Source organism: Ictidomys tridecemlineatus, chromosome 4, assembly GCF_052094955.1.
Source record: "Ictidomys tridecemlineatus isolate mIctTri1 chromosome 4, mIctTri1.hap1, whole genome shotgun sequence".
In the NCBI taxonomy this organism is placed as follows: Eukaryota; Metazoa; Chordata; class Mammalia; order Rodentia; family Sciuridae; genus Ictidomys; species Ictidomys tridecemlineatus.
In genome coordinates this window covers 105,961,573-105,986,876 of record NC_135480.1, presented here as the reverse complement: position 1 = coordinate 105,986,876, position 25,304 = coordinate 105,961,573, and the positions used below count along the sequence as shown (strand labels likewise).

General features: G+C 41.9%; 1 protein-coding gene across 4 annotated transcripts in view; it reads right to left on the bottom strand.

The window, feature by feature from the left end:
* LOC120889738 (uncharacterized) overlaps window positions 1-25,304 on the bottom strand; it is a 185,272-nt gene that overhangs the window by 42,886 nt on the left and 117,082 nt on the right. For 2 of the 4 annotated variants that reach the window (XM_078047196.1, XM_078047195.1), the window contains exon 3: window positions 13,279-13,429. The exons of the other annotated variants lie outside the window; for them this stretch is intronic. In XM_078047196.1, the coding sequence (XP_077903322.1) occupies window positions 13,279-13,429 (151 nt within the window). The remainder of the gene's footprint in view (window positions 1-13,278; window positions 13,430-25,304) is intronic. 4 annotated transcript variants of the gene reach the window in all.

Here is a 25,304-nt window from a genome sequence, read left to right as displayed (position 1 = left end):
TGATGATGCTGGATTGATTCGGTTGTATAATAGACCTTTACTGACCGCCTTGCCTGCTACTTTGGAGTTCTCGCGCTACTTTGGAGTTCTCATGGGGATTCCTGGAGAGTTCCCATTGGTTGGGGAAGTGCGGGAGGAGGGATTTCTGGTTGCTGGTTCCTGGAGGAGCCGCGTGGCGAAAGGGAGAGTTCCCGGGAAGCGTGTGTGGAGTGTGCTGGTGGAGTTCAGAAATAAAGTTTGTTCCTGCTTGAGTGACCCGTGATTTGTGCCCAGCCAGACTGCCGCAATTGGTCTCCAAATTTCTTCTTCTTCTCCCTTATACTGGGGATTAAAATCCAGGGCTACTCTACTGCTGAGCTACATCCCCAGCCCATTTAATTTTTATTTTGAGGCAGCTTCTCACTATATTATAGATGGCGGGCCTGAATTTGCCATCCTCCTGCCTTCCTGTGGAGTCACTGGGGTTATAGGCATGTGCCACCCTGCCCAGCCAAGTTTCTTTCAATTGTATTCTCTCTGCTATCACAGATAACATAAGGCCTGTGCATGCTTCTCATTCATATTCGTCTACTCCAACACAGTTGTGCATGTAGAACCAGCACCTGGCAAGATGCTGAGAGCCAAGCATGGGAGATGAGCAAACAGCCAGGCTTAGGTAAGAACTGCAGCAGCAGGCATGGTTACTTTTTAAACATTTACGTATTTCATTGATAAGGTTGTAAACATTTTGTATATACGCTGATGTGTGTGTGTGTGTGTGTGTGTGTCCTACACAGATTTTATGCTTTATGAATAAGTGTATTTTCTCCTTATTTTTTTCTCCTTGTTTTTTTTTTAAATAACTTTTTTAAGAAAATGGACTTAATTTTATATAGATGTCCCCTGTGCTTTCAAAGGTCACCTTCTTTAAGACCATCTAATTCTTACTTTTGGGGGCAGGGGCAATGCTAGGGATAAAATACAAGATCTCAAACATGCTAGGCAAGAGCTCTACCATTGAGCTACATCCACAGCCCCTTACTTTCTTTTTAAAAGTAGGTAAGCTTAGTTCTGGAGAAGATAAGCCATCAGCTCAGAGTCACACAAGAAAATAGTGGCAGAGTGTCTGTTTATGCTGCTATAACAAAATACCAGAGACTAGGTAATTTATAAAGAATGGAAATTTATGTCTTACAATTCAGGAAGCTGGTAAGTCCAAGTTCAGGATGCTGGCATTGGTCTAGTGAAGACTTTTTTTGCTGTGTCATGTCCTCACCTGGCACACAAGCAAGCTAGACAATTACTACATGAAGACACTTTTAATCTAATTAATGAGAAAAGATCCCTCACAGCCTACCCACCTCTTAAAGGGCCCACCCATTAATGATATCACTTTGGCAATGCATGGATTTTGGAGGAGACACATTCAGACCACAGCACGGGTCAGGATGAGAAGGTAGGTTTCGGACCCTGTCAGACCAACCTCCCCTTGTCCACCCTGTAGGTAAAGACCTGAATTCCTTTGCTGCATCAGTGCTCAAGCAATTTATGTTCTTTCTCTCCCTGAGTTAGTTGTTAACATTTAATTCTGGATTGTGTCCAGGATGGGGCCTTCATGTCCCAGGTCAGCAGAAGCCCATGAGTTGCAATGAGAAATTTCAAATCTGACAGTTGCCAGTTCCCATTGGACTTTGGGTGGCAAAGGTCCCTGGCCTCATCCATTGTTAATGTCCTAGTCAGTCTAGCAGAAAGGATCCCCTCCAGGTAAAATCATTCAGAACAAGGGCTATGCCATTCTAGCGTCATTCAAAGGAGGTGGGTCATGGGGCTGCCACAGCACCTTCACTAGCTCTGGATTTCCCATGAAGGTAGGGCTTGGGACAAAAGACAAAGGCCAGTTTCCCTGCACCTCTTCCCTGCCCAACCCGCAGGACAGACAGGCAAATTCTTGGTGGTGAACCTTGACAGTTGCCTGGGATCCAACCCCCAAAGAACACTGGGTTGAAATTCTAGTCCTGGTTCTGCAGTCAATCAGTTATATGACTTAAGCTGGTCACTTGACCTCCCTTGTCCCCCATTTTTTTCATCCTTAAAGGGTGAATAATGCACTGCATCACAACTTGATTTTTGAGGATGAAGATCATCATGTCAGCACTTAGAAGACTATAAATCACTACGTAAGCAGAAACTGCCATGTTTTCAAGTTACATTAGGTCAATGCCCAATTTCCTTTAGGATACAAAATGCCAGTGATGACAGCAGCACAAATACAGATTAAATATAGTTCTTTTTTTAATATTTATTTTTTAGGTGTAGATGGACACAGCACAATGCCTTTATTTTTATGTGATGCTGAGGATCCAACCCGGGTCCTGTCCGTGCTAGGCGAGCGCTCTACCGCTGAGCCACAATCCCAGCCCCAATAATATAGTTCTTTGAAGATATCTGTTTAGATTGGTCTCATAGTACACGAGAAACCTGTCATTCTTAGATTGATCTTCTGCTCTTCATCCTCACCAAGAGAAGAATAAGAGGAAATCATTGTAAGTCAATGAAAACCATTCATTCTTTGAAAGAACATCTGTTACTCACAGAGATGCACCAGATGTTATTCTGAGCTAAGTGCTAGGGATACAGGGATTAATATCAATCTATAAGTATAAACATTTAGAAAAGAGTCTGAAAGGATAACCACCACCGAGTCCTCCCTCCTTCCTCTTCCCTTTCCCACGTAAAATTAATTTCACAAAATTTGAGTCAAGGTAATTCAATGTGGTCAGTTCTGTGGCTCAGTGATATCTGCTCTGCCATCCTCAGCTTCATCCCTTTGCAAAGTCAAGATGCACACGTGGCATTGACTAGCAGAAGCAGCACAGCCCTGTCTTCCTACAGGACTATTTTTACTTTTGAGAAGACATTTCCAAGTAGATTGAAGCATTCCCCTTGTGTCTCCTTTGTCTGAATTAGGTCAGAGGCCCATCCTAAATGACTGGTAAAAGAAATAGTATAGCTTAGACCAGCAGGTCTCAAAGTGTGCTGCAGAGATACCCAGGAACATTAAGACTATCTAGGTCTATGAGGTCAAAATTATTTTAACAGTAAATCTAATATTGCCAGGCATGATGGCACATGCCTATAATCCCAGCAAGTCAGGAGGCTGAAGCAAGAGAACTGCAGGTTCAAGGCCAGCCTCAGCAGCTTAGCCATGCCCTAAGCAACTTACTAAGACCCTGAGCCAAAAAATTAAAAAAGACTGGGACCAGGCACATAGCACATGCCTGTGATCCCAGTGGCTCTGAAGGCTGAGACAGGAGAATCGTGAGTTCAAAGCCAGTCTCAGCAACATGGAGGCACTAAGCCACTCAGTGAGACCCTGTCTTTAAATAAAATACAAAATAGAGATGTGGTTCAGTGGTCAAATACCCCTGAGTTCACTCCCTGGTACAAAGAAAAAAAAAAAAACAGAATGGGCTGTAGCACACTGATAAAGCACCCCTGGGTTCAATCCCCAGTACCAAAAGAAAAGAAAAGTCTAAGATTATTTTTTCAATCAGTCTGAGCATACCCTTGGGTACTATGTGAAATGAGGTAGACACCTAAACTTTGTTAAGAAGGAAGATGTAGAAAAATTGAAACTGTTGGTGAAGTACCCAGCAATGTCTATAGCAGTTGTTTCTGAATTCTGGGGTTATCAGTTATTGTTGCTTTTTTGTTTCTTCTTATTTGTTGTTACTGAATCAGGTCTATTCTGTATGCCAACCACTGAGACAATAAGTTTTGCAAAAAAGAAAAGAGTTTATTCATAAGGCCAAATGTGAAGAGACAGAAGACCCAAAACTCTCAAATCTGTCTCCTGGAGGATAAGTTTTAGGAGTATTTATGGGGTATTGAAACAGGAAGGGTCTGAGGCATGTGGAAAAAGTGGTTGGAGATAGGGAAAGTGATTGGTGGTCTGTGCACATGGTATAAAACTTCATGGTTCTTCATAAGATGCATGTTCAGTAAAGGGTGCCATTAATAGCCAGACATGGTGGTGCATGCCTTAATTCAGTGACTCAGGAAGTTGATGCAGGATGATTGCAAGTTCAAGGCCAGCCTGGACAACTTAACAAGATCCTGTCTCAACATAAAATAAAAAGGTCTGGAGATGTAGCTCAGTGATAGAACATCCCTGGATTCAACCCCCAGTACCAGAGGAGGAAAAAAGAAAAGAAAGAAAGAAAATGGAGGCATTATCATGACTCTGATGTCAAAAGCCACCCTTTGGACACTTTTGTAGAACCAATGGAAGAGTTGATGGGTTTAACCAGTTTGAGCTATTAACCAGTTTGAGCTACCTCCATGATCCTAAAAAACAACTTAGAGGGGCTGGAGATGTAGGACAGTAGTAGGATGCTAGCTTAGCATGCATGAAGTGCTGGGATTGATCCCCAAGCCCTGGGGGAAGGGGGAAACCCACTTGGGCAACTATTACCATGTTACCATTGTGACCCACATACGAGAGGTGTTATCTATAGCAAGGCTACTGGGAGCACACTGCTTAGCTTTGTGACCTCTGAAATGGGTTATAAAAGCAAGAGAAGGGCTAGGGATGTAACTCAGTGGTGGAGCACTTTCCTAGCATTCATGAGGTACTGGTCCAATCCCCAAGACCCCTTAAAATAAAGTAAAAGCAAGTGAAGCCAGGGGATTTCTTCAAGTTTTTCCCCTCGCTTTCATTTTTTCTTTGATTTACTTTATGTATGATCTGAACTTTTAAAAGATAATTACTGGGCTGGGGATGTGGCTCAAGTGGTAGCACGCTCGCCTGGCATGCGTGGGGCACTGGTTCGATTCTCAGCACCACATAAAAGTAAAATAAAGATAATGTATCCACCTAAAACTAAAAAATAAATATTCAAAAGAAAAAATATAACTACTGCTTTTTAGGAGCAGAAAAAAATCAATCTGACAATTTTACTTTGAAATAAATATAATTTCAAATATATATTTGCCTGTATCGCCCTGTGTGGCAAGATAAGTGTAACTAAAGATATTTTCAAGATTTCTAGGGACATTGTGATCAAGAGATCACCAACCGCCAGATTTTACAACATCCTGTCCCAGACCACCAAGGCTTAGAAGTCCCCAGACCTTAGTCCTTTCCTAGCTTATCTTTTTCCCTTACCTAGGAATAAAAAGAGATTAAGACCCAGGCTGAGTGAAGGTGGCCTTTGTTGGTGATAACCCGCTCTTTGTTTTACTGACCTCCAGATACATTTTTTTTCTTGTCCCAACAACTTGTCCCCGAGCCACCAGTGTTTTCAAGTGGCAAATAAATAAACTGGGTTCCATTATGCTCCCAGGATGGTTTTCTAAGTTAATGAAGAAAATTTTCCAATTGAGTGTTATCTTGGGACCCTGTAAGATTGACTCCATTTTGTTGGCCTTTTATAGTTTGGGGGTTTTTTTGTTTGTTTGTTTGTCTGTTTATGTTTGGTACCAGGGATTGAACCCAGGGGTGCTTAACCACTGAGCCACATTCCCAGACCTTTTTATTTTGAGATAGGGTCTCACTAAGTTGTTTAGGGCCTTGCTAAATCGCTAAAGCTGACTTTGAACTTGCAAGCCTCCTGCCTCAGCCTCCCAAGCTTCTGGGATTACAATATGTGCCCCCATGCCCAGCTCATCAACTCTACTTTGCAAACATTTTTCTTCTATCTTTATTTCCTTTTTTTAATCCACTCTTTTCTTCCAGTCTTTCTGAACTTCCTACCATCTCTCCCAATTTCCTCCTTCTTCCTCTTTTCTGCTCATTTCTCTCTCCTGATCTTCCTGCTTTGTTTCCATTCATTCACCCTAGCAATGAAAAATAAAATTTTCATTTGCAACAGGAGACTTCCACTAAATGAAAAGACAGCTCCTCCCCCTTAAAAACCCACTTTAATAATCTCTAAACCTCTAAGGGCTTGCAACCCTACTGTTTATGCAGGCATAATTTTACATAGTTGCCATCATAAAGACTATATCAAAGCAGTGTTTTGCTGAAGGCAGAAATTAGAGCTGTATGTACATTCTCTCTGGTTTTAAGGTCCACTGCTCACTTAACCCAGAGTCAGTGCTATAATAAACAGCCAGAAATCATTGCAATAGGTTGCCAGTGAACTCTACAAAGGAAAATATACAGCCAACTTTCATCCACTCTCCAATAACCAACAGCACAGGCATGGGATGCCCATAGGAGTCCCTTAGCTCCCCCCACCCCAAGAACCAACCTGCCAAATTCAGAATCCCTATACTGGATAAATACCCTTCTCCTCACTCTGCCTCATCCCATAATGTATTGGGAAATAAGCCTGCTCATTTCAGGCTTGGACTGTTTTATATATCTATAAACTGTAATTTTATGTAAATGCCAATTTGGGAATCTATGATTAGCAGCCTGCAAAATCATTTAGCTCAGCTTTAAAACTCTTTAGAGAAAAGTTTATCTGCTTAATCACCCAACCCTTTTATCTGATGTTAACTTCTGGGACCACAAGGTTAAACAACAAACCAACAAGTCAACTCTTGAGTGAACCAGGAGACTCTTTTGCTTTAATCTTGCCTCTGGGGTAAGATGGGGAGATACTACCTAGACACTGGGGATTTACTCATTTAGTCTTCAAAATAACTCTGTAAACCATTAATTAACACATTTTACAGAGGGGGAGATTGAGGCTCGGTAGCATGTTAGAATTACACGGAGTTAAGGGTGGAATCACAATCTAGTGAGTAGTCTGCTTCCTACTGCCTCTAGAATCTGGAGTTTTTCCTCAAAATTCCATACCTCATTGCTTCCTGGGCCTTGGCCAAAGAACAAGTGAGTCTTCCCTTCCCACCAAAAAGCATTACAGGTTCTTCTTCTCTCCTCCCAGAGAATCCCAAACAAATTTCTGTAGAATGCTTATCATATACTGTCCTCTAGACTATGAGCTCTTCAAGGACTGGAAATATGTCATTTTGTCCTAATTCCATCCCCTAGCTCAAGGTACTTTCTTAATAGATGTTCATAGACTGAGTAGATGTTTAGTGAAACACACTGTTATGATAAAAGATCTTAGTACATATGCTCTGTATAGAGCTGGCTTGAAGGTTCTCAATCAATATTCTTTTTTTTTTTAAGATAGAGAGAGAGAATTTTTTAAAATATTTATTCTTTAGTTTTCGGCAGACACAACATCTTTGCTTGTATGTGGTGGTGAGGATCAAACCCGGGCCGCACATATGCCAGGCGAGTGCGCTACCGCTTGAGCCACATCCCCAGCCCCTCAATCAATATCCAAAAACCATTTTTCCTTTAGTCACTCTGTTATGGTTTGGATATGAGGTGTCTCCAAAAAAGCTCATGTGGCAAAGCAGGGATGTTCAGAGGTTTATATGGAGAGCTACCACCTAATCAGTGGACTAATCTGCTTGAGGGATGTCGAGAGAGGGGGCAAATTGTGACATCTGCAGCCAAGTGAAAAAAAAAACAAAGAATGTCCACGTGCTTCTGCCCTTTTCAATGCTTTATTCACTCAAATCACTCAATACAATTTTACTCTATAGGTTCTTAATCAAGAAAATGACAATCCTTAATGCTAGGCACTGCAATAGCATTAATGATCAATTCACAGCAAACAATTCTAGATTAATTAGTTAACAGCAAACAATTCTAGATTAATTCTAAGCACTGCAAACACACTTAATCATGACAGGCTAATGCTGGACATTCCCTCTGCATGCTAAGTTCAGAAGTCTCAAGCCTTAGGCTTCATGTCCCAGCAGATGCACAGTGATCAGATCCGGAACCAAGGCAGGCTTCTCCTGGTGTGAAGTGGACAACTTTTTGAGGAGAGGGTCATATGGAGAAGTTGTGACTCTCACCAGGGTCCAGAAGAGGCGGTAGAGTTTGAGGGTGGTGAGGATCACACAGAGGATCAAGAAAACAATGACAAGTGATGGGATGTCAGTCCAGGTCCTCATCAGGCCCTCCAGCTGAGTGCATCCTTGTTTGGGCTGGCTGAATCTCTGTTCATTAGCTCCATTATTTATACTAGATTTGGGGCTTTTCACCCTTCTTTCAATCCTTACCAGCTACCACCGGATTTCTCCAGGATATCATTTACCCTGAGGGCAGAAACATCTGGTCTGGTGGTCTCCACCCTGAACTTCTCACTTTCCCTCTTATCAGGACAGCCTGCCAGAGGCTTTACTTTCTCAGGGTGGGGGAAATGACTTGTTTATGTCTGAGGCCATACTGGAGGGCTCTTAGGTGTGCCTAATTGGACTGCAGGTTTCGAACTGGAGGGTTTTTTTTTGTTGTTGTTGTTGTTGTTGTTGTTTTGTTATGTTTTTTTTTAAGAGAGAGAGAGAGAATTTATTAATATATATATATTTTTTTTAGTTTTCGGTGGTCACAACATCTTTATTTTTATGTGATGCTGAGGATGGAACCCAGCACCCTGTGCATGCCAGGCGAATGCGTTAGCGCTTGAGCCACATCCCCAGCCCTCAAACTGGAGTTTTTAAAATGGAGTTGCTTAGGGCTCACACCTAAGGCCATCCTCACAATGGATTAATAGTTTGAATGTATTAAGAGATGGTAACTGTAGGCAGGCAGGGGTAGGTCACTAGGGATGTGCCTGGAACAGTTTATCTTTTCCCCTGTCTCCCCCCACCCACTCTGCTTTCTGGCGGCCATGAGCTGTCACCCCCTTCAGCCATAATGGTCTGCCTTACCTCAGACCCAGAACAATGGAGTCGGCCAACTATTGAAGCCAGATTTAAAGTTAGGTAGTCAGTGTAGTTAGGTAAATCAGGTCTAATATCGAGTGGAATCTAAAATGGAGGCCATGCTGAGAATGACTCAGGGAAAACACAGGACAACTCATGGAATGTTAATGAAGTCCCAAAGAGGCCCTAGGCCAAAGTCCATCTCAAAGAAGTGTTAATGAACAGCTCCCAGCAGATTTGAAGATAGCCCATCCCAAAGAAGTGTTAATAAAGTCCTTCCTGCTCAGACTACTTCTTTGGCCCACCTGTGTCCCACCCCTCGGGCCTTCCCACCTACATTCCATCACTGAAAGAACTATAAAAAGGGGAGACAACCACACTTCCATGGATTCCACCTCTTGGGTTCCCTTCTTCCTCCGGGAGAAGTCTTTTCTGCTGTCCTTTAATAAACTTCTAATTCCTACTCTGACCTTGCCTCGGTGTGTGCTTTTCTGGTGTTATTCTTCAACATTGGAGAAGCAAGAACTCGTTACCGGTCAACAGCAGTAACACTATGACCTGAGACCTCTGAAACCGCAAGCCCAAAATAAACTTTTCCTGGGACTGGGGATGTGGCTCAAGCAGTAGCGCGCTTGCCTGGCATGCATGCGGCCCGGGTTGGATCCTCAGCACCACATACAAACAAAGATGTTGTGTCTGCCGAAAACTAAAAAATAAATATTAAAATAAGATAAAATAAACTTTCCTCCTTTAAATTGTTATTGGCCACTATTGTGGTTACTGTGACAAAAAGCCAACATACATTATACCTTCCCTTTTTGTCTTAGTCCAGGCTGCTTTAACAAAAAGTACTATAGCATGCATGGCTTGTAAATGACAGAAAATGTAAGAGGGGCCCGGCGGAGCGTTGGAGGGAGAGACCACACAAGAGACTTACTCCATGCAATTGGCAAAAGGGGATTTATTGGGGATCCATTCCAGTGCGCTAGGGCTCCATACTCACTCATGAAGGGAGAGCAGCCCAGAGCCCAGAGCCCAGAGCAAAGGTCAAGCAGAGCTTAAGTACACTTTTTGGAGAGGGCGGTGGGCTTTGCATACATCAGAACAAATCATCATGAGGCGCGGGAAAATTGAACAACAACTCTGAGACGTGATTGGCACATTCATTGGCGGGAACAGGTCGGGCGGGGGGTGATTGGTCATTCCTAAGCGGGTTACACATTCAAACTGATTGGTTGGGGCCCTGTGACAAACTGCACAGGGCCCTAGGCTAAATGGCCAGTAGGGCGTTGTTTTAACTATCTCAGGAATTCCAGGTTCTGGGTGTAACAGAGGAACTTAATAATACCTAATCTTTTACATTCAAGCTTTCCAGCTTAGAAACTTTACCCTTTCAAAATATATTTCTTCAGTTACAGATGGCTGTCTTTTCATTGTATCCCCACATGGTAGGAAGGGGGTTGGCAAATTCTCTGGGGCCCTTTTATATGGCCTCTAATCCAGTTCACCAGGGCTCCACCCTCATGACCTAATCACCTCTCAAAGGCCTCACCCCCTAACCCATCACCTTGAAGGTGAGGATTTCAACATTTGAATTTGGCAGTTACATCCAGTCCAATGCTCTCTTCTTTGTCAGACTTTGGATCTCTTTTTCCTATTTGCAATTTCTATCATAAATACCTTTCCTCCTTTATCTATCATATTAAATGTGTTTTTTCTTCTCCCTTTTTTTTTTAAACTTTGGCTTATGTGTGTCTCCTGAAGAGGAGATATTAAATCTTATTTGTTTGTTAGAGACCACAAATTCTAAGAAACATTGTGTCATAAATCTTGGCAGATGTCCTCAAACCTAGTATATGCTTAATAAGCGAACAAATATAACTGTCCCGGTATATCTTTGACTTAAAACCATACACAATTCAGTCCTCCATTCAAGATCTGAATATTCATTCATTCATTGAATTATGAAGCGATGGCTCTTACGTATGAAATCCTGTGTTATGGACTCAAAAGTAAAGCTGAAACATATATGAACTTATTTCTCTTTATGAACTTATTTTTCTTTTCTGAAGGCTTCAGAAAGCATATGTCTATAAAGAGAAATAAGGAATAGTCCACTAAAAAGAAAGAATGTCCCATGAACACTTCCAGCTGGAAGGAGGTCTTCCTGGGGAAGAGGGACTTTACACAAGGCCATGAGGATCAGTCATACTGAGAAATTTGGCTGAGAGAGAGAGAGGGAGAGACAGACAGAAGGGCATTCCAGATGGAGCAAAGAATTTGAGCAAAAGCAGCAGAAAAATAGGAAAGCCTGGGGCATGTACTTGGAACAGAATAAAGTTCATTTCACTGGGGCATGGAATGGGGAAAGAGGAAGGTAAGAAGCAGAGATGGAAATGTTTGTGATGAAGCAATCTAAAAGAGGACCAGGATGGGGATGTCAAGCCATGGAAGAATTTCCCTAATTTGCATAGCTGTCTCAATACCAAGGTCTCCAGGACCTTGTGGGGATAGGATGTAGGGGGAGTGAAGGTTGCTAACACCCACCTTTCAAGAGTATTATGTAAAAGACTTACTTAGGAATAAGTACCTAATATATAAGGTACTCAATAAAAATTGAAATGTATATATAAATGGTGATTTTTCATTATCCTAATGAGGTAGAAAGTACAATTTCCCAAAGAAATCAGTGCATAAGGGCAGATGTGGCATTTGCCACAAAAACCATCTAATGGCTTGGATTAGAACCCAAGGCTCCATTCTCCTTGTCCTGGCCAAGACCACTTATGTAGAGTTATGAAAGTGAATGAAAAGAACTCTGTGACCAAAGAAGGCATGGAAAGAAATGATCAGCTCCCTTACAGATGGTTACATTTTGGCTAAATATGTCTAGTTCTTCTGCACCTTCTCCACGGAGGTCACTTTATCAGCTCTTGGTCATATTGTTAGGTAACTAACTAGTTAGCCAAGAATGGGTGAACAGGGAAAGGACAGTGAAGGGCAACTGAAAATCAAAACATCAAGACTCTCAAAAAGAAAGCTCATTGAGGGCTACTCAAAGCATAACAAAGTGATTCAGGAGGCAGATAGTAGAGGCAAAACCAGGGGGGACCCAATTTCCTTAAAAACTCCAACTCCGTGAGCACCACCCCATTGAGGAGGTCCATGCAGTTCCTATGTTGTGTGTTATCCTCACTTCACACTCTCTCAATCCCCACAAGCTATCTTTTAGAAAGCAAATTAACTGCAGTCCTTGATGACTTAAGTCAATAGGATGTTACATTCCTCAGCAAACAACCTGTTATCTGCAGGAGAAATGCAGACCCAGAATGCCAATAAGAACACATCTTGCCCTGAAGGGGGAAGACTTTTGTGATCAGATTTTAGGGAGATGAGGATAATTCCCCCTAGTCATAAAATCTGTAAGAACAGGTTTTAATTAGAATGCGTCAGCATGGGCCAAAAATGACTTAGAATTATTATATGCAGTGAGGGCTTGAATGTCTGACCGGCATTTTGCTGTAAGTCTAAAGTCAAGAGGTGGACTTGGGCGGGATTCTGGAAACTCCCCTTGGGACTCGTCAATAAAACTAGAGAGCAGGAGGGGCTGCCATTTTCTTCTCTCTGAAAGGACACACTCTTTCCTTTTCGAGTGTCCCATTTTTCCCTTTCCCTTTCCCTTCAAAAAAGTCATGACTGCTACTCTTAGCAACATGTCTGGAATTCTTCTGGCATGATCACAGGAACAAGAGAGGACCTCCACAGCTGCCTCAGCTTTGTGGCGGGCCCCAGCTCTGTAACAATATTTCCCTCCTCTTCTCTGGGTTTTCTTTGAATTTTTGGTAAACTTCCTTCAAAGATAGGAGCCCCCAGTTGAATTCACTCTTACAATTGAAGGAACTGAGGGTGAGCTTCTGAGAGTCCCTTAGGGCCAGGATATGTCTTCTTAATTTTTGTCTCCCCAGCACCCAGCACTTGTGGACTCTCCCACATGTATCTCAGGGCCCCCTAAAAGGCTTTGGTGAGTCAGGGTGTAAGGGGTTAAGGTCTACCATCCAGTCCTAGTAGGGTTGGCTGGAAGACAGAGCCAGGAGGATGGGGGTGGAGGGTGGAGGGTGTGGAGAGTGCAGAGGGGAGGAGGAAGGTTAGAGGTTGGAGCAGAGGGCAGGGCCAGGAGGAAATGGGTCAAACCAGGCATGTGGAGCAGCCTGGAAAGCCATGGGAGGGTGTGTCTTCAGGGTCCACACATTGAAGGTCAGTGACTCTCTGCTGAGCTGACAGCTGCTCCAGCTGGCTCTCTTCCTTCTTACTTCATACTCTTAAGATTTGGGTCAAAAAGAATATAAATGAAAAGGCATGACTTGGATGATTCAGAGCATGGAGTCACATAGATCCAGGAAGGAAGGAAGGGAATAAAAGAGAGAGTAGGGGAAAGAGAAAGAAGCTAGCCAGAAACCTCCGGTTGGAGGACAGGATGGTGATGCTGTGGCTTCTATATAGCTGAGTGACTCCGGCAGATCTAGTGCATGTGTTTCTTGGCAGCTGAGGAAAACAGGTACCCACCTCGGCTTACTCTTGTCTGACACAGCTCTGTGCCTTGAGAAACCATGAAGACAGCTGGGTACCGCGGTGCATACCTATAATCCCAGTGGCTTGGGTGGCTGAGGCAGGAGGATTTCAAGTTCAAAGCTGGCTTCAGCAACTTAGTGAGACCCTGTCTCAAGATAAAACATAAAAAGGGCTGGGGATGTGGCTCAGTGGCTAGCCCCTGGACTCAATCCCTAGAGCTAAAAAAAAAAAAAAAAAAAAATCAGGTCACAGATTTAAGACAAAGTCACTAAACTTTTGAACTTAGACTTTATTTTTTAACTAGACATTTCATAAAGATATAAGTTACAGAAAATGCTCTGCAAAGGCTCTGAAAGCTTCATCTAACTTTACTCCTTAATGTTGCAATTTCTGAGTCCCCATTTTTTTTTTTAACAGTCTAGGGATCAAACCCAGGGCCTCATGCATGTGAGGCAAGCATTTTACCTCTAAGCTATGTTTCCAGTCCCTGAACCCCAATTTCTCAAGTATCATTGAAAAAAGTATAGGAAGTCAAGTCACTCTTGGGAATTCTTGTACTAATACCCGGTAAAAAAGCAGGGATAATAGAGGCCCCAAAGCTCTGACAAGTAATCCTGCCTCCTCTCCAGGGTGAGAAAAAGTCAGAGGCCCAAATTAAAGTGTTATCTCGTTGGCAAAAGATGCGTGAAAAACTGCTGGGCCCTCTTCTAGCAATTTCAAGGAGCTTGTGTATTTTCATTTTGGGGTGTTAAATATTGCCAGAGAGAAGGCATCCTAGGGCATTTAGGTCAAATGCTAGGATTTCTTTTAACTCTTTGGAATTCTAGCCACATTCTGATGATGTTAAATTGAGATTCTAAAACTGATGTAAGTTCTTTTCTGGAAACTAAACAAATTAATCACTAATATTATTTTTTAAATGAGCCCATGTGACACCAGACAGACTTTCTATGCCTATACAAAGATCTTTGCTATCAAACTTTTGCATGCTTCAGTAGTGTTGCTCAGGCTCTCTTCCCTTGCAATATGTATGTAGTCTCCTGTTTGGTTACATTCAGGCTGGATCTCTGGTTAGGTGAAGATAGTTACCTCCCAGAGAATTCTTTTTTTTTTTTTTTTTTTTTTTTTTAAGAGAGAGAGAGAGAAAGAGAGAGAGAGAGAGAGAGAGAGAGAATTTCAATATTTATTTCTCAGTTTTCGGCAGACACAACATTTTTGTTGGTATGTGGTGCTAAGGATCGAACCCGGGCCACATCCCCAGGCCCCAGAGAATTCTTTCAGATATTTAAGTCAAAAAGAAACTCATCCCTAAATGGATAAAGAAACTGGTACATATATACAATGGAATATTACTCAGCATTAAAAGAGAATAAAATCATGGCATTTGTAGGTAAATGGATGGAGTTGGAGAATATCATGCTAAGTGATGTAAGCCAATCCCAAAAAGCCAAAGGCCAAATGTTTTCTCTGATAAGTGGATGCTGATTCACAATGGGGATGGAGGCCGGGGAGTATGGGAGGATGGGAGGAACTTTGGATAGGGCAAAGGAGAGGGAGGAGAAGGGAGTGGGTATGGGGGTAGGAAAGATGATGGAATGAGATGGACATCATTAGCCTAAGCACATGTATGAAGACATGACTGGTGTGAATATACTTTGTGTGCAACCAGAGAAATAAAACATTGTGTTTCATTTATGTACTATGAATTGAAATGCATTCTGCTGTCATGTATAACAAATTAGAACTAATTAATTAATTGATTGATTTAAAAAGAAATAAAGAAAGAAACTCATTGCTGTTTAGCTGCCTGACAGTTGGTGTTAGCAGGCCATTTAGAAGCCCTATCCCTGGCACTAAAAGCCAACTTTCAAAGAAGTTGCCAAGAACAAGCCGGTGCACCACAAATGACAAATCATCTGCTCTTTATCTTAGGAAGATAATTGAAATCAACCCTCTCTCTTTCTACCCCAGCATTGCTGGTCAGGAAACCTGAAGAAGCCCCAGGCCCCAGGAGGGCACAGGAAGGTCACTCTGGTACTTGGTGTGGATGTTGGTTCATAGGACAAGGAAATTGAGTCAGCTGGCTCATACGCTTGAGAACTTTCACATGTTTGAACAACAGACAGTATGATGATAACAGAAAACACCTATTTATAACAATAAAAAAAAAATACCTAGCAGCCAGCCTGGTAGTACACACCGTCTGTCATCCCAGCTACTCTGGAGGCTGAAGCAAGAGAGTCACTTAAACCCAGGAGTTCAAGGTCAGCCTGAAAAACATTGGGAGACCCCAAATCTCAAAACAAACCCATCTGGGAATAAACTTAAGACTTATGTAAAATAAATAAAACTTTAATATGCTGAAATTAAATGGAATGGAAAGTTTGACTAAATGGAAAGCTTACCACATTCTTTGGTAGACCAACAGAATTATTAAGAAGTTAGTTCTCCCCAACATATCTATAAATTTAATGTTCTCTCAAGGAAATATCAAGTGTGAGGGGTTTTTTTTTTTCCACTTATCAACCTGATTTTCGAGTTGACATTGAAAATAAACATACAGAAATATCCTAGAAATACTTTAAAAGAAAATGATAAGGAGAATACTATACTCTCCAGATACTAGGGTATCCAAAGCCACAATAATAGAAATCATGCAGCATTTCTGCAATGAATAGACAGATCATAGCACAGGTGCTGTAATCCTAGCAATTTAAAAAGCTGGGGCAGGAGGATTGCAATTTTGAAGCTAGTCTCAGCAACTTAGCAAGACCCTGTCTCAAAATAAAAACAACAAGAGCAGGACTCAGTGATGCACACCTGTAATCCCAGCAGCTGGGGAGGCTAAAGCAAGAGGATCGAAAGTTCAAAGGCAGCCTCAGCAATTTAGCAAGACCCTGTCTCTAAATAAAATATAAAAAAGGGCTGGTGGTGTGTATCAGTGGTTAAAAGTCCTTGGGTTTAATTCCTAGGATGGATGGATGGATAGATAGATCATGGCATAGAACAGAAAATTTTAAAAAATAAACACAGTGCATATGGAAAATTATTGAATAGTAAAACCAAGCTCTTCACTTGTGGAGAAAGATTATTTAATATGTAGCTTAGGAAATATGGTAATCATTTGAAAAAAAAAGTTAAAAATCATACTTCATACCTAACACCAGAATAAATGCTATACTAGTTCAAAATTTATGTGTGAGATATGAGACCAAAAACTTACCAAGAGAAACCTGGGAGAGTGCTTTTATAATTTCAGTTGGAGGATACCTTGCTAATTACTACAGAAAACTAGAAGCCAAAGAAGAAAATATTGACAAATTCAACAATATCAAATAAAAGTCCACATGGTAAAGAAAAATCATAAACAATGCTGGGATTTTTTGTTTGTTTTGGTTTGTTTGTTTGTTTGTTCTGTTTTGTTTTTGATACCAAAGATTGAACCCAGAGGCACTTAACCACTGAGTCAATCTCTAACTCTTTTTATTTTTATCTTTTTTTGTTTTGAGATAGGGTCTTGCTAAGTTACTTAGGCCTCATCAAATTGCTGAGGCTGGCTTTGAACTTGCAATCTTCCTATTTCAGCCTCCAGAGCCATTAAGGTTACAGGCATGCACCACTATACCTGCCTTAAAGGTTTTTTTGTTTTGTTTTTTGTTTTAAGGACAATCTAGGGAAAAGCAGCAGTTGTAACTTATATTACAGACTAACTGGCCAACAGAAAAATTGGCAGAGGCTATGAACAATCAGTTCTCAAAAAAAAAGCAATCCTTCTCAGATCTAAGAAAAAATGCTTCATCTCATTATTTATCAAAGACTTGCAATTAAAACACTATGAGAGGGCTGGGGATGTGGCTCCAGCCGTAGCACGATGCCTGGCATGCGTGCAGCCCAGGTTCGATTCTCAGCACCACATATAGACAAAGGTGTTGTGTCCACAGATAACTAAAAAATAAATATTAAAAATTCTCTCTCTCTCTCTCTCTCTCTCTCTCTTAAAAAAAAAAAACACCATGAGATACTATTTCCCCTCTCAAAGTTAAAAAATGTCACAACAGACTCCATTGCCATGTGGGCAAAGGCTCTCATATATAACTGAAGTGGAAGTACAAATAATGGAAGTGGAAGTACAAATAAATGTGTAAATTATGGAAAGTAATTACTTTAAAACTTCAAAAATTTTAAGTGTGTATGTCATTTGACCAACAAATTTCACTTCTAGGAATTTATCCTACATAAAGGTACAATTATATAGGCACATAATTATTCAATGTTTCATTTTTTGTTATATCAAACAATTGGAAACAACCTAAATACTACTATAAGAGAATTATTAAATTATGGCAAATTTATCCAATGGGACAACAAAGAGCCATAAACAACTATAAGAGAGCTCTTTATGTACTAAAATTGAATAACCATGAGTATATTTTATTAAATGAAAAAAGGCCAGGTGTGGTCTGGGGATATAGCTCAGTTGGTAGAGTGCTTGCCTCACATACACAAGGCCCTGGGTTCAATCCCCAGCACCACAAAAAAAAAAAAAAAAAAGGAGGGGTGGGGAGCCAGGTATAATGGCATGTACTTGTAATCCTAGTTAATAAGGAGAATGAGGCAGGAGGATTATAAGTTTTTGCCCAGCATGGGCAACTGAGGGAATCCCTGTTTCAAAACGAGATAAAAAGGACTGGCCAGGCATGGTGGCTCATGCCTATAATCCCAGCAAGAGGCTGAGTCAGGAGGATCCCAAGTTCAAGGCCAGCCTCTGCAATTTAGCAAAGCCCTAGGCAACTTATGGAGGTCCTGTCTCAAAATTAAAAAATAAAAAGGGCTGACAATGTGGCTCAATGGTTGAGCACCCCTGGATTCAATCCCTAGTACCAAAAAAAAAAAAAAAAAAAAAGAACTGGGGATGTAGCTCAGTGCCTGCCTAGCATGTAGAAGCCTCTGGGTCCAATCCCCAGTATTACAAAAAATAAAGGAAAAAAATGGCAGGGCAGAGTATAAAATATTCTACCATTTGTGGAAAAAAACCCAGACCCCCAAAATAAACATATTTGAAGATGTAGAGAGAGTATAAGGTTAGAGGTTAGGAAAACTGCATGTCGGGGATAGTCATGGGAGGTAAAAATTTTGAACTTGAATCATGCAGTTGTGGTATTTATTTTTTAAAATATATAATTTAAAAAGAATTTTCAAAATATATTGAGTGACAAGACACACAAAATTAAAAGTTGTCCCTAACATGCATAAACATCAATGCACAAACAGAACTCAGTGAGTGCTCATCAGTGAGTGTTACCAGCCAACTGGGGAGCAAAGTGTGACTTCAGTGACCACTAGATGAAAAGGCTTGGAAAATGGAATTGCCAAAGCACAATTTCCAAAAAAAGCTAAAAACATGATTCTTTTACAAAATTAAATGAATATTTGTCAGATATTTTATGTAATATAATTATCAACGATGGAATCTATAAGATGGGAAAATTGATTCTAAGAGCCATTGAGGAGGAGGTTATATAGCCTAGAGAAAAGCACATCAAAAAAAGTTTGTTAGAGACAAATCTAGTTAAATGTTCCACAGGGCAATAAAAGCCTAGATTATTTTTTCTGATGGGCAGAAATCATTTGCATCTCTATCAGATCCATATCTACAAGTTAACATGTAACTTCAGAGTCTGAGTCCTTACTTGCAAATAGCAAAGTCCATTATATATTCCATATATAGTCTCCTAGAATATATGTATATTCTCCTAAAGACACAACTGGCTACATAATTTGCTAGGCTCAGTGAATAAACATTCAGGAGCCCTTGTTCAGAAATTCAGAATTTCAAGACAAGAATAGCCAACGAAATTAGAGGGCCCAGCTAAACTCAGGATTCAGGAAGACTACACAGATTAAATCACAGATTAAATGGCCAGGAAGCAGACTTTATCTGCAAACTTTTTCTTTTTCCCCTAAGACAGGATCTTGCTAAGTTCCTTAGGGTCTCCATAAATTGCTGAGGCTGGCCTCAAACTTGTGATCCTCCTTCCTTAGCCTCCTATGTTTCTGGGATTACAGGTGAGAGCCACCATACTCAGCTAAACTAAACAATCTTTAGGAGAGTTTTTAAACGGTGCTCCAGTAAGACACTAAAAGGATATGCAGTCACTCTCCTGCTTTATGTCCAAGTTTCGAAAAAAATTTTTTACAGAGTCAAGAACCACTTCCTAGAGGTGTGGTTTGGAGCAAGTTCCTTAACATCTGTAAGGCTCCAATAGTCTTGCTGGTAGATGGGAATTACAAATAATCCTCTCACCTCATATACTTCACAGGGTTGTCATGATTATGAAATAAAACACGTGTTTGACAGTTTTATACGCTGAGTCCTATACAAAATTGTGCAAATATTTAGTATTGGAATGTAGGTTAGGCATCTCAGCCTAGTTCTTCTTTCAGATTCTGAGAGTCAGTTCTCTTAACTTAGAGCTTCCTGGGGGAAATGACCTTGAATTCCATTGTAAGAAGAAATAGAGAGGTAACACTGTTGTCAGGAGGCAGGAAGTCATCCCACACATAAGTGACAGTTTGGACAAAGGCTCAGAGAACAGGAAGGCTTAAGTCCATCCCAGGAGACCACAAAACTGCCATCCTTGCAAGCTGTCAGGAGATGAGTGGAGACAAGTCAGGTGAGTGAGACTGCAAAATCCTAAGAACTCACCTACCCCAGGAAACATCATGTAGTACCTGTCAAGTTCTGCCCCCCCAAATTCCGAATGACAAAGAAAGAAAAGAGGTCACTACCTTTGGGACACTTCTTTGTGTTCTTATGTCTGTCTTCATAAATTCATGAAAAATTTAATATCCCATTGCATCACTTACAAAACACTAATTCCTCCTTCGAAAGAAAAAATCTTTGGTAAAATCGAAATCCTTCAAGATATTCCATATCACTCTGTGGTTCCCACAACCTGAGATGTTAAGTATTCCAGTTTCAAAGCACAATGTTAGCACCTTTCCATAATATTGCTCCTGACATCTTGGGTGGTAGAGGCTATGCATAGAAGATTCCACACTTGATGAGTCCCTCTTGGCACTTCAGGAACCAGGACTCCTTGGATAGGGACCAAAAAAGGAAATGCCCTGTATGGAAATCCCTCTTGTCCATCGTTATTCCCAGCTTTCTCTGCAACTTTCTCTGCACGTACACCACCACATGCCTGCTGCCCGACCCCTTCTTGACCACCAGAGTCTAACTGGCTTAGAGAGATTTATGACTACTTGCATTTTGCTGAAATTCTTTTGCCCCTCTCATTTTTCTGCTTGGTAATTGGGTATGAAGGTGGGGCGACAGAAGGGGGCGGGGCAGGGGAGGGTGAGCTGTAGTAGACTCAGAACAGAGATTTCCTTGAGAACAGGGACTTGAGAGCCAAAAAGCAGTCTCTGAAATCTGTGGCTTAGAGACCACCCAGGCTCAAGGTCTCCAGTGCTAGTGACACCCTACACACTGCACCGAAACCCTTGCATGCTGAGGCTCACACACGTCTTTCTGCTCTCCAGAGCTGTAGCCCCCTGGAGCAGAACTATCATTTGTTAATGATTAGCCACAGGCTGCTCAGAATGCAGAAAAGCACTGTAGTTAAACCCAGAATGCAGCTCTTCTGCTTCTAGCTAGGTCCTCATGCGTTGCCCTGGGTAAGAGTCTGCATGTGTTGCTCAGAGACTTGGTGACAATTTGAAGAAGCAAAATTCATGACTGCCTCTTTGTGTTCAAAAGAGGAATTAGAGGGAAACCACTGAATCTCCCTTGATCTTCTTCTCATCCTCAGAACTTGTTTTTATTACCAGCCTAGGGGGGTGGCTGGATTGTAAAACAAGAGGTCAGAGGGCAAGGGTAATTTCTTTCTTCATTTGCCTCAGATGAGTGGTGGTTAGGGAGGGGATGCTGGACCAAGATGAAAGGGATACAGGTCAGCCTGGCGTGGCTAATGGTGGAAGTGGGGTGATGGGAACATGGGGGTTCACTACACGATTCTCTCTACTTTGGGTTTAGGTTTGAAATTTTCCAACTTAAAAAAAAAAATCCTGCCCTTGACCAGGTGCATTGGTAATTCCTGCTACTTAGGAGCCAGAGGCAAGCTCGGGCCAGCCTGGGCAATTTAGGAAGACGCTGCCTCCAAAAACAAAAGTGGGGGGGTGAAGGATGAAGGTATAGTTCAGTGGTAGAGCCCTCCTGGGTTCAATCCCCAGTACAGGAAAGGAAAGGAAGGAAGGAAGGAAGGAAGAAAGAAAGAAAGAAAGAAAGAAAGAAAGAAAGAAAGAAAGAAAGAAAGAAAGAAAGAAAGAAAGAAAGAAAGAAAGAAATTTCACCCTCATGCAGTTTATGATCTCTTTAAAACAGAAGACAGGAGGCAAGGGCCAAGTGCATAGTTGAGTGGCAGAGCAGTGCTGGTTGCAAGGTGCTTGTGCCCAGTTTTCTTTTCCACTGCCTGCTCTGTCTTCCATCCAGAACTTCAGCATCACCTCTCTGTGGGAAGCTTCATGGCAGAAATCTCACCTTCATCTCTGTCCAAATCTTCTTTGTCTAGGGATCAGCTTTTTACATTGCTCCCCCCCACCAACCTGCCTCCCCACACTCCAAAACAAGAAAAAGAAGAAAACTAGGTTCTCACCCACAGGCTCAGCCCTGCAGCCTGCAACCAGGACCAGTTCTGAACAGGTGCTCTCACTAGTTCCTGCTAGACTAATGACTGAGAAGTAGATTGATGGAAAGCTTGAAAAATACAAATACCCAGGTCCTACCCAGACATAATGAATGGGGCCTGGGGTGAGAGAGAGAGGAATACATCATTCTGAAGGTTCCACTAGGGCTCTGTCACTTCGGAAGGCGTGGAAATTCCTATCCAGGCTCCAACTCAGTACTGAATTGCTGGGCAGCTGCCTGAGCTGGAAGAATGTTTTGGCTCTAGAAATTTGATTTGGCCTCCTCTATGGCCTTACTCTGCCCTTTTGGTGCCTGGAAATGGCAATTTTCCTTAGCAGCCCTTGGTGGCTCATTAATTTTCTGTTTCTTAGCGGTTTTGACCCAGTGGGCAGCTCTGTTCTTGATTGCAGCCCCTACCTGGCTGCCCTCTCCTGAGATAGGTAGCAAATCATTCAATTCAAGCTAAAATACTGGTGCAATCTCTCTCAGGCTCTCCTGTAGGTTTCTCACGTGCCACATAAATCTACTGGGTTCTCTTCTCTCAATCAGTTTGCTCTTCTAGCTTCTATATTTCATTCTGGTTTTGAACTGTATAGTTCAGTGGTAGAGCTCTCCTGGGTTTAACCCACGAGAGCCCCAGACTTCAAGGATATGGAAAATAAATCCAAGGACATTCCCCCTAAGCTTTTGCCATTTAAAATCCCAGGCCTCAGCCAGAGCAAAGGAGCACAGAAGGAACTTGCACAGCAACTGGCACCTGACCCCCAACCTAATGGGTCACCTGACCCCAATATAAAAAGCCACAGGAAATTCCCTGTTGACATTCCTGTTCCAACCAAATGGGTCAGCAGGAGCCCGATACAATGGATGCCAAGAATTGCCCTCCTGTCCCACCCTAAACAAAGCCTATATAACCCATGGCCTTGCTTCAGCCTGCTGCCATTTTCTGCCCTGCACATGAGCCATGCCAGGGTTCCACCAATTGACTCCGCCACTAAATGCTGAATAAAGTAAAGCCTGCTGATCTGAGGTTTGCTTGCCATCATCATGTGTGCCCATGTGTGCATTGTTTGTCCTTACAAAGCTCCTTTTTTAATCAATCAACAAATCTATTAAGAAATTTACCCTGATGTCATCACTCCAGGCCCTTGTCTCTGTCCTGGCTCAACCCTCTTTATCTCACCTAGAACAACAAGAGCCTTAAAGGTGAAAGTTACATCTTCAGTTTCTCCTGGCCTCCTTTTCTTACCCCACCCCCTCCTTTTACGTGTAAATACTTCCTAGACACCAGGGTCCCCAGGTGAAAAACTGTTCATAGCTTTCTTTTCCTACTGAACACAGCTCACACATCTTAAGCTTTAATGATTTGGCTCAAACCCACCCTATTGGGCTGACATCCACCCAAACATTTTGTATGCTCCCTACCCCAAACAAGTACACTCACAGAGTCTTCAAAAGCACTTCCATTCCTGTTCTCTGAGCTCTGCTCTTGCTATTGCTTGCATCTAGACTTCCACCTGTTACTACTCATATATTGAATGGTGGGGGAATAGGGGCATAAACCCAGGGTTGTTCTACCACTGAGATATACCTCCCACCCTTTTTTTTTTATTTTGAGGCAGGGTCTTGCTAAGTTGCTGAGGCTGGCTTTGAACTTGTGATCCTCCTGTCACAGCCTCCCAAGTCTCTGAGATTACCTGATGTATTGAAATTTTACTCATCTGATGACCCAACTCCAAAGTCACCTTCTCTATGAAGACTTCCATATGGACTCCAGCCAAATGTGACCCCGTGCTCCCGGCCCCCAAGACAAGTGTACTTTTTCTTTTCTTTTTTAAGAGAGAGAGAGATTTTTTAAATATTTATTTATTTTGTTTTAGTTTTCAGCGGACACAACATCTTTGTTGGTATGTGGTGCTGAGGATCGAACCCAGGCCGCACGCATGCCAGGCGAGCGCGCTACCGCTTGAGCCACATCTCCAGCCCCTATGTACTGTTTCTTATAATATGTGTTCTATACTCTTCTTACTGAGATTATTTGATTATCTTCCACAGTCCCCTTACTATACCATAAATTTCTTTAGAGAATCTTTATTTGCTCTTCCTTACATTCTCTACTATGTCAAACCTAATGCTTTGAACAAAGAAATTGCTCAAAAACTATTAACTGTTAGCATACTGAGTAGATGAATTAACTGACAACAGATGATACTGGAGTTAGGCAGGCTGGTATGCAGGTGATTTATCTGCTACAGTCATATTTATTATTAAATATTCAAATGTTTCCATTATGGCTTGTAAGTTCAAGTAGCTATTGCCCTTGGCCCCCAGCTGTCCCCAATTGCCCCTGGAACCCTTGCATGAACCTCCCTCTTAAAAGATGATGCCAACACAGCCCAGGTCTCCAGAACCAACTGTCACCTCTGCGGTAATATTGAATATCACCCACAGACAGAAGCAGTCCTAGGAAATAACTGGAATCACATATTTGATTCTGGCACACCTTAGAAGAGGAGTGTTTCAGTGAATAGAGGACATAGTGCAGATGTTTGTGTGGTGACTAGTGAAGTGTGGATAGTTACTGCTATTAACAGTGAAAATATTAATAACCAGCATCAGACAATCCACCTTAGTAATCAAATTAATTTTCACAGAAACTCTTTCAAAATCGGTTTGTTATTGGCTAGTTTTACAAGTGAAGAAGGAAACTGAGATCCAAATGGACAGTAATGAGCCCAGTATCCTTCAGAACAACATAAACCACCTGAGTCCACTGGAGTTCCTCATGACTTCATGCTGCCCCAGTGTCAGACAGCAATGAAAATGTGCCCCTCAAAGGAAAGAGAGGAAGGAAGGAAGAGTGTAGGAAGGGATGGCACAGAAAGAGATGGAGACAGGAAGGGAAATGAGGAAAGGGAAGGAAGGGGGAAGAAGAGGAGAGAGAGGGAGAGGAGAGAGAGAGAGAGAGAGAGAGAGAAAGAGAGAGAGAGAGAGAGAGAGAGAGAGAGAGAGAGAGAGAGAGATGGAGATCAGGTAATGCAGTGAGGGAGGGAATGAGGAAGGAAGGAGAAAGAAAAATAAAGGGAACAGAAGAAAGAAGGAAGGAAGGAAAAGAAGGAAGGAGGAGAGGAAAAAACAAACTAACAAGTAGTAAGCAGGGACCTTTTGAGGCCCCACACCACATCTTATTAAGCACATTAAAATACACCCTTTACTGGAAAATCTTACAATACTTTTTATCATTTTAATTTTGAAATTTGGTCTAAGAGGGCTGGGGATGTGGCTCAAGTGGTAGTGTGCTTGCCTGGCATGCGTGCGGCCCGGGTTCGAT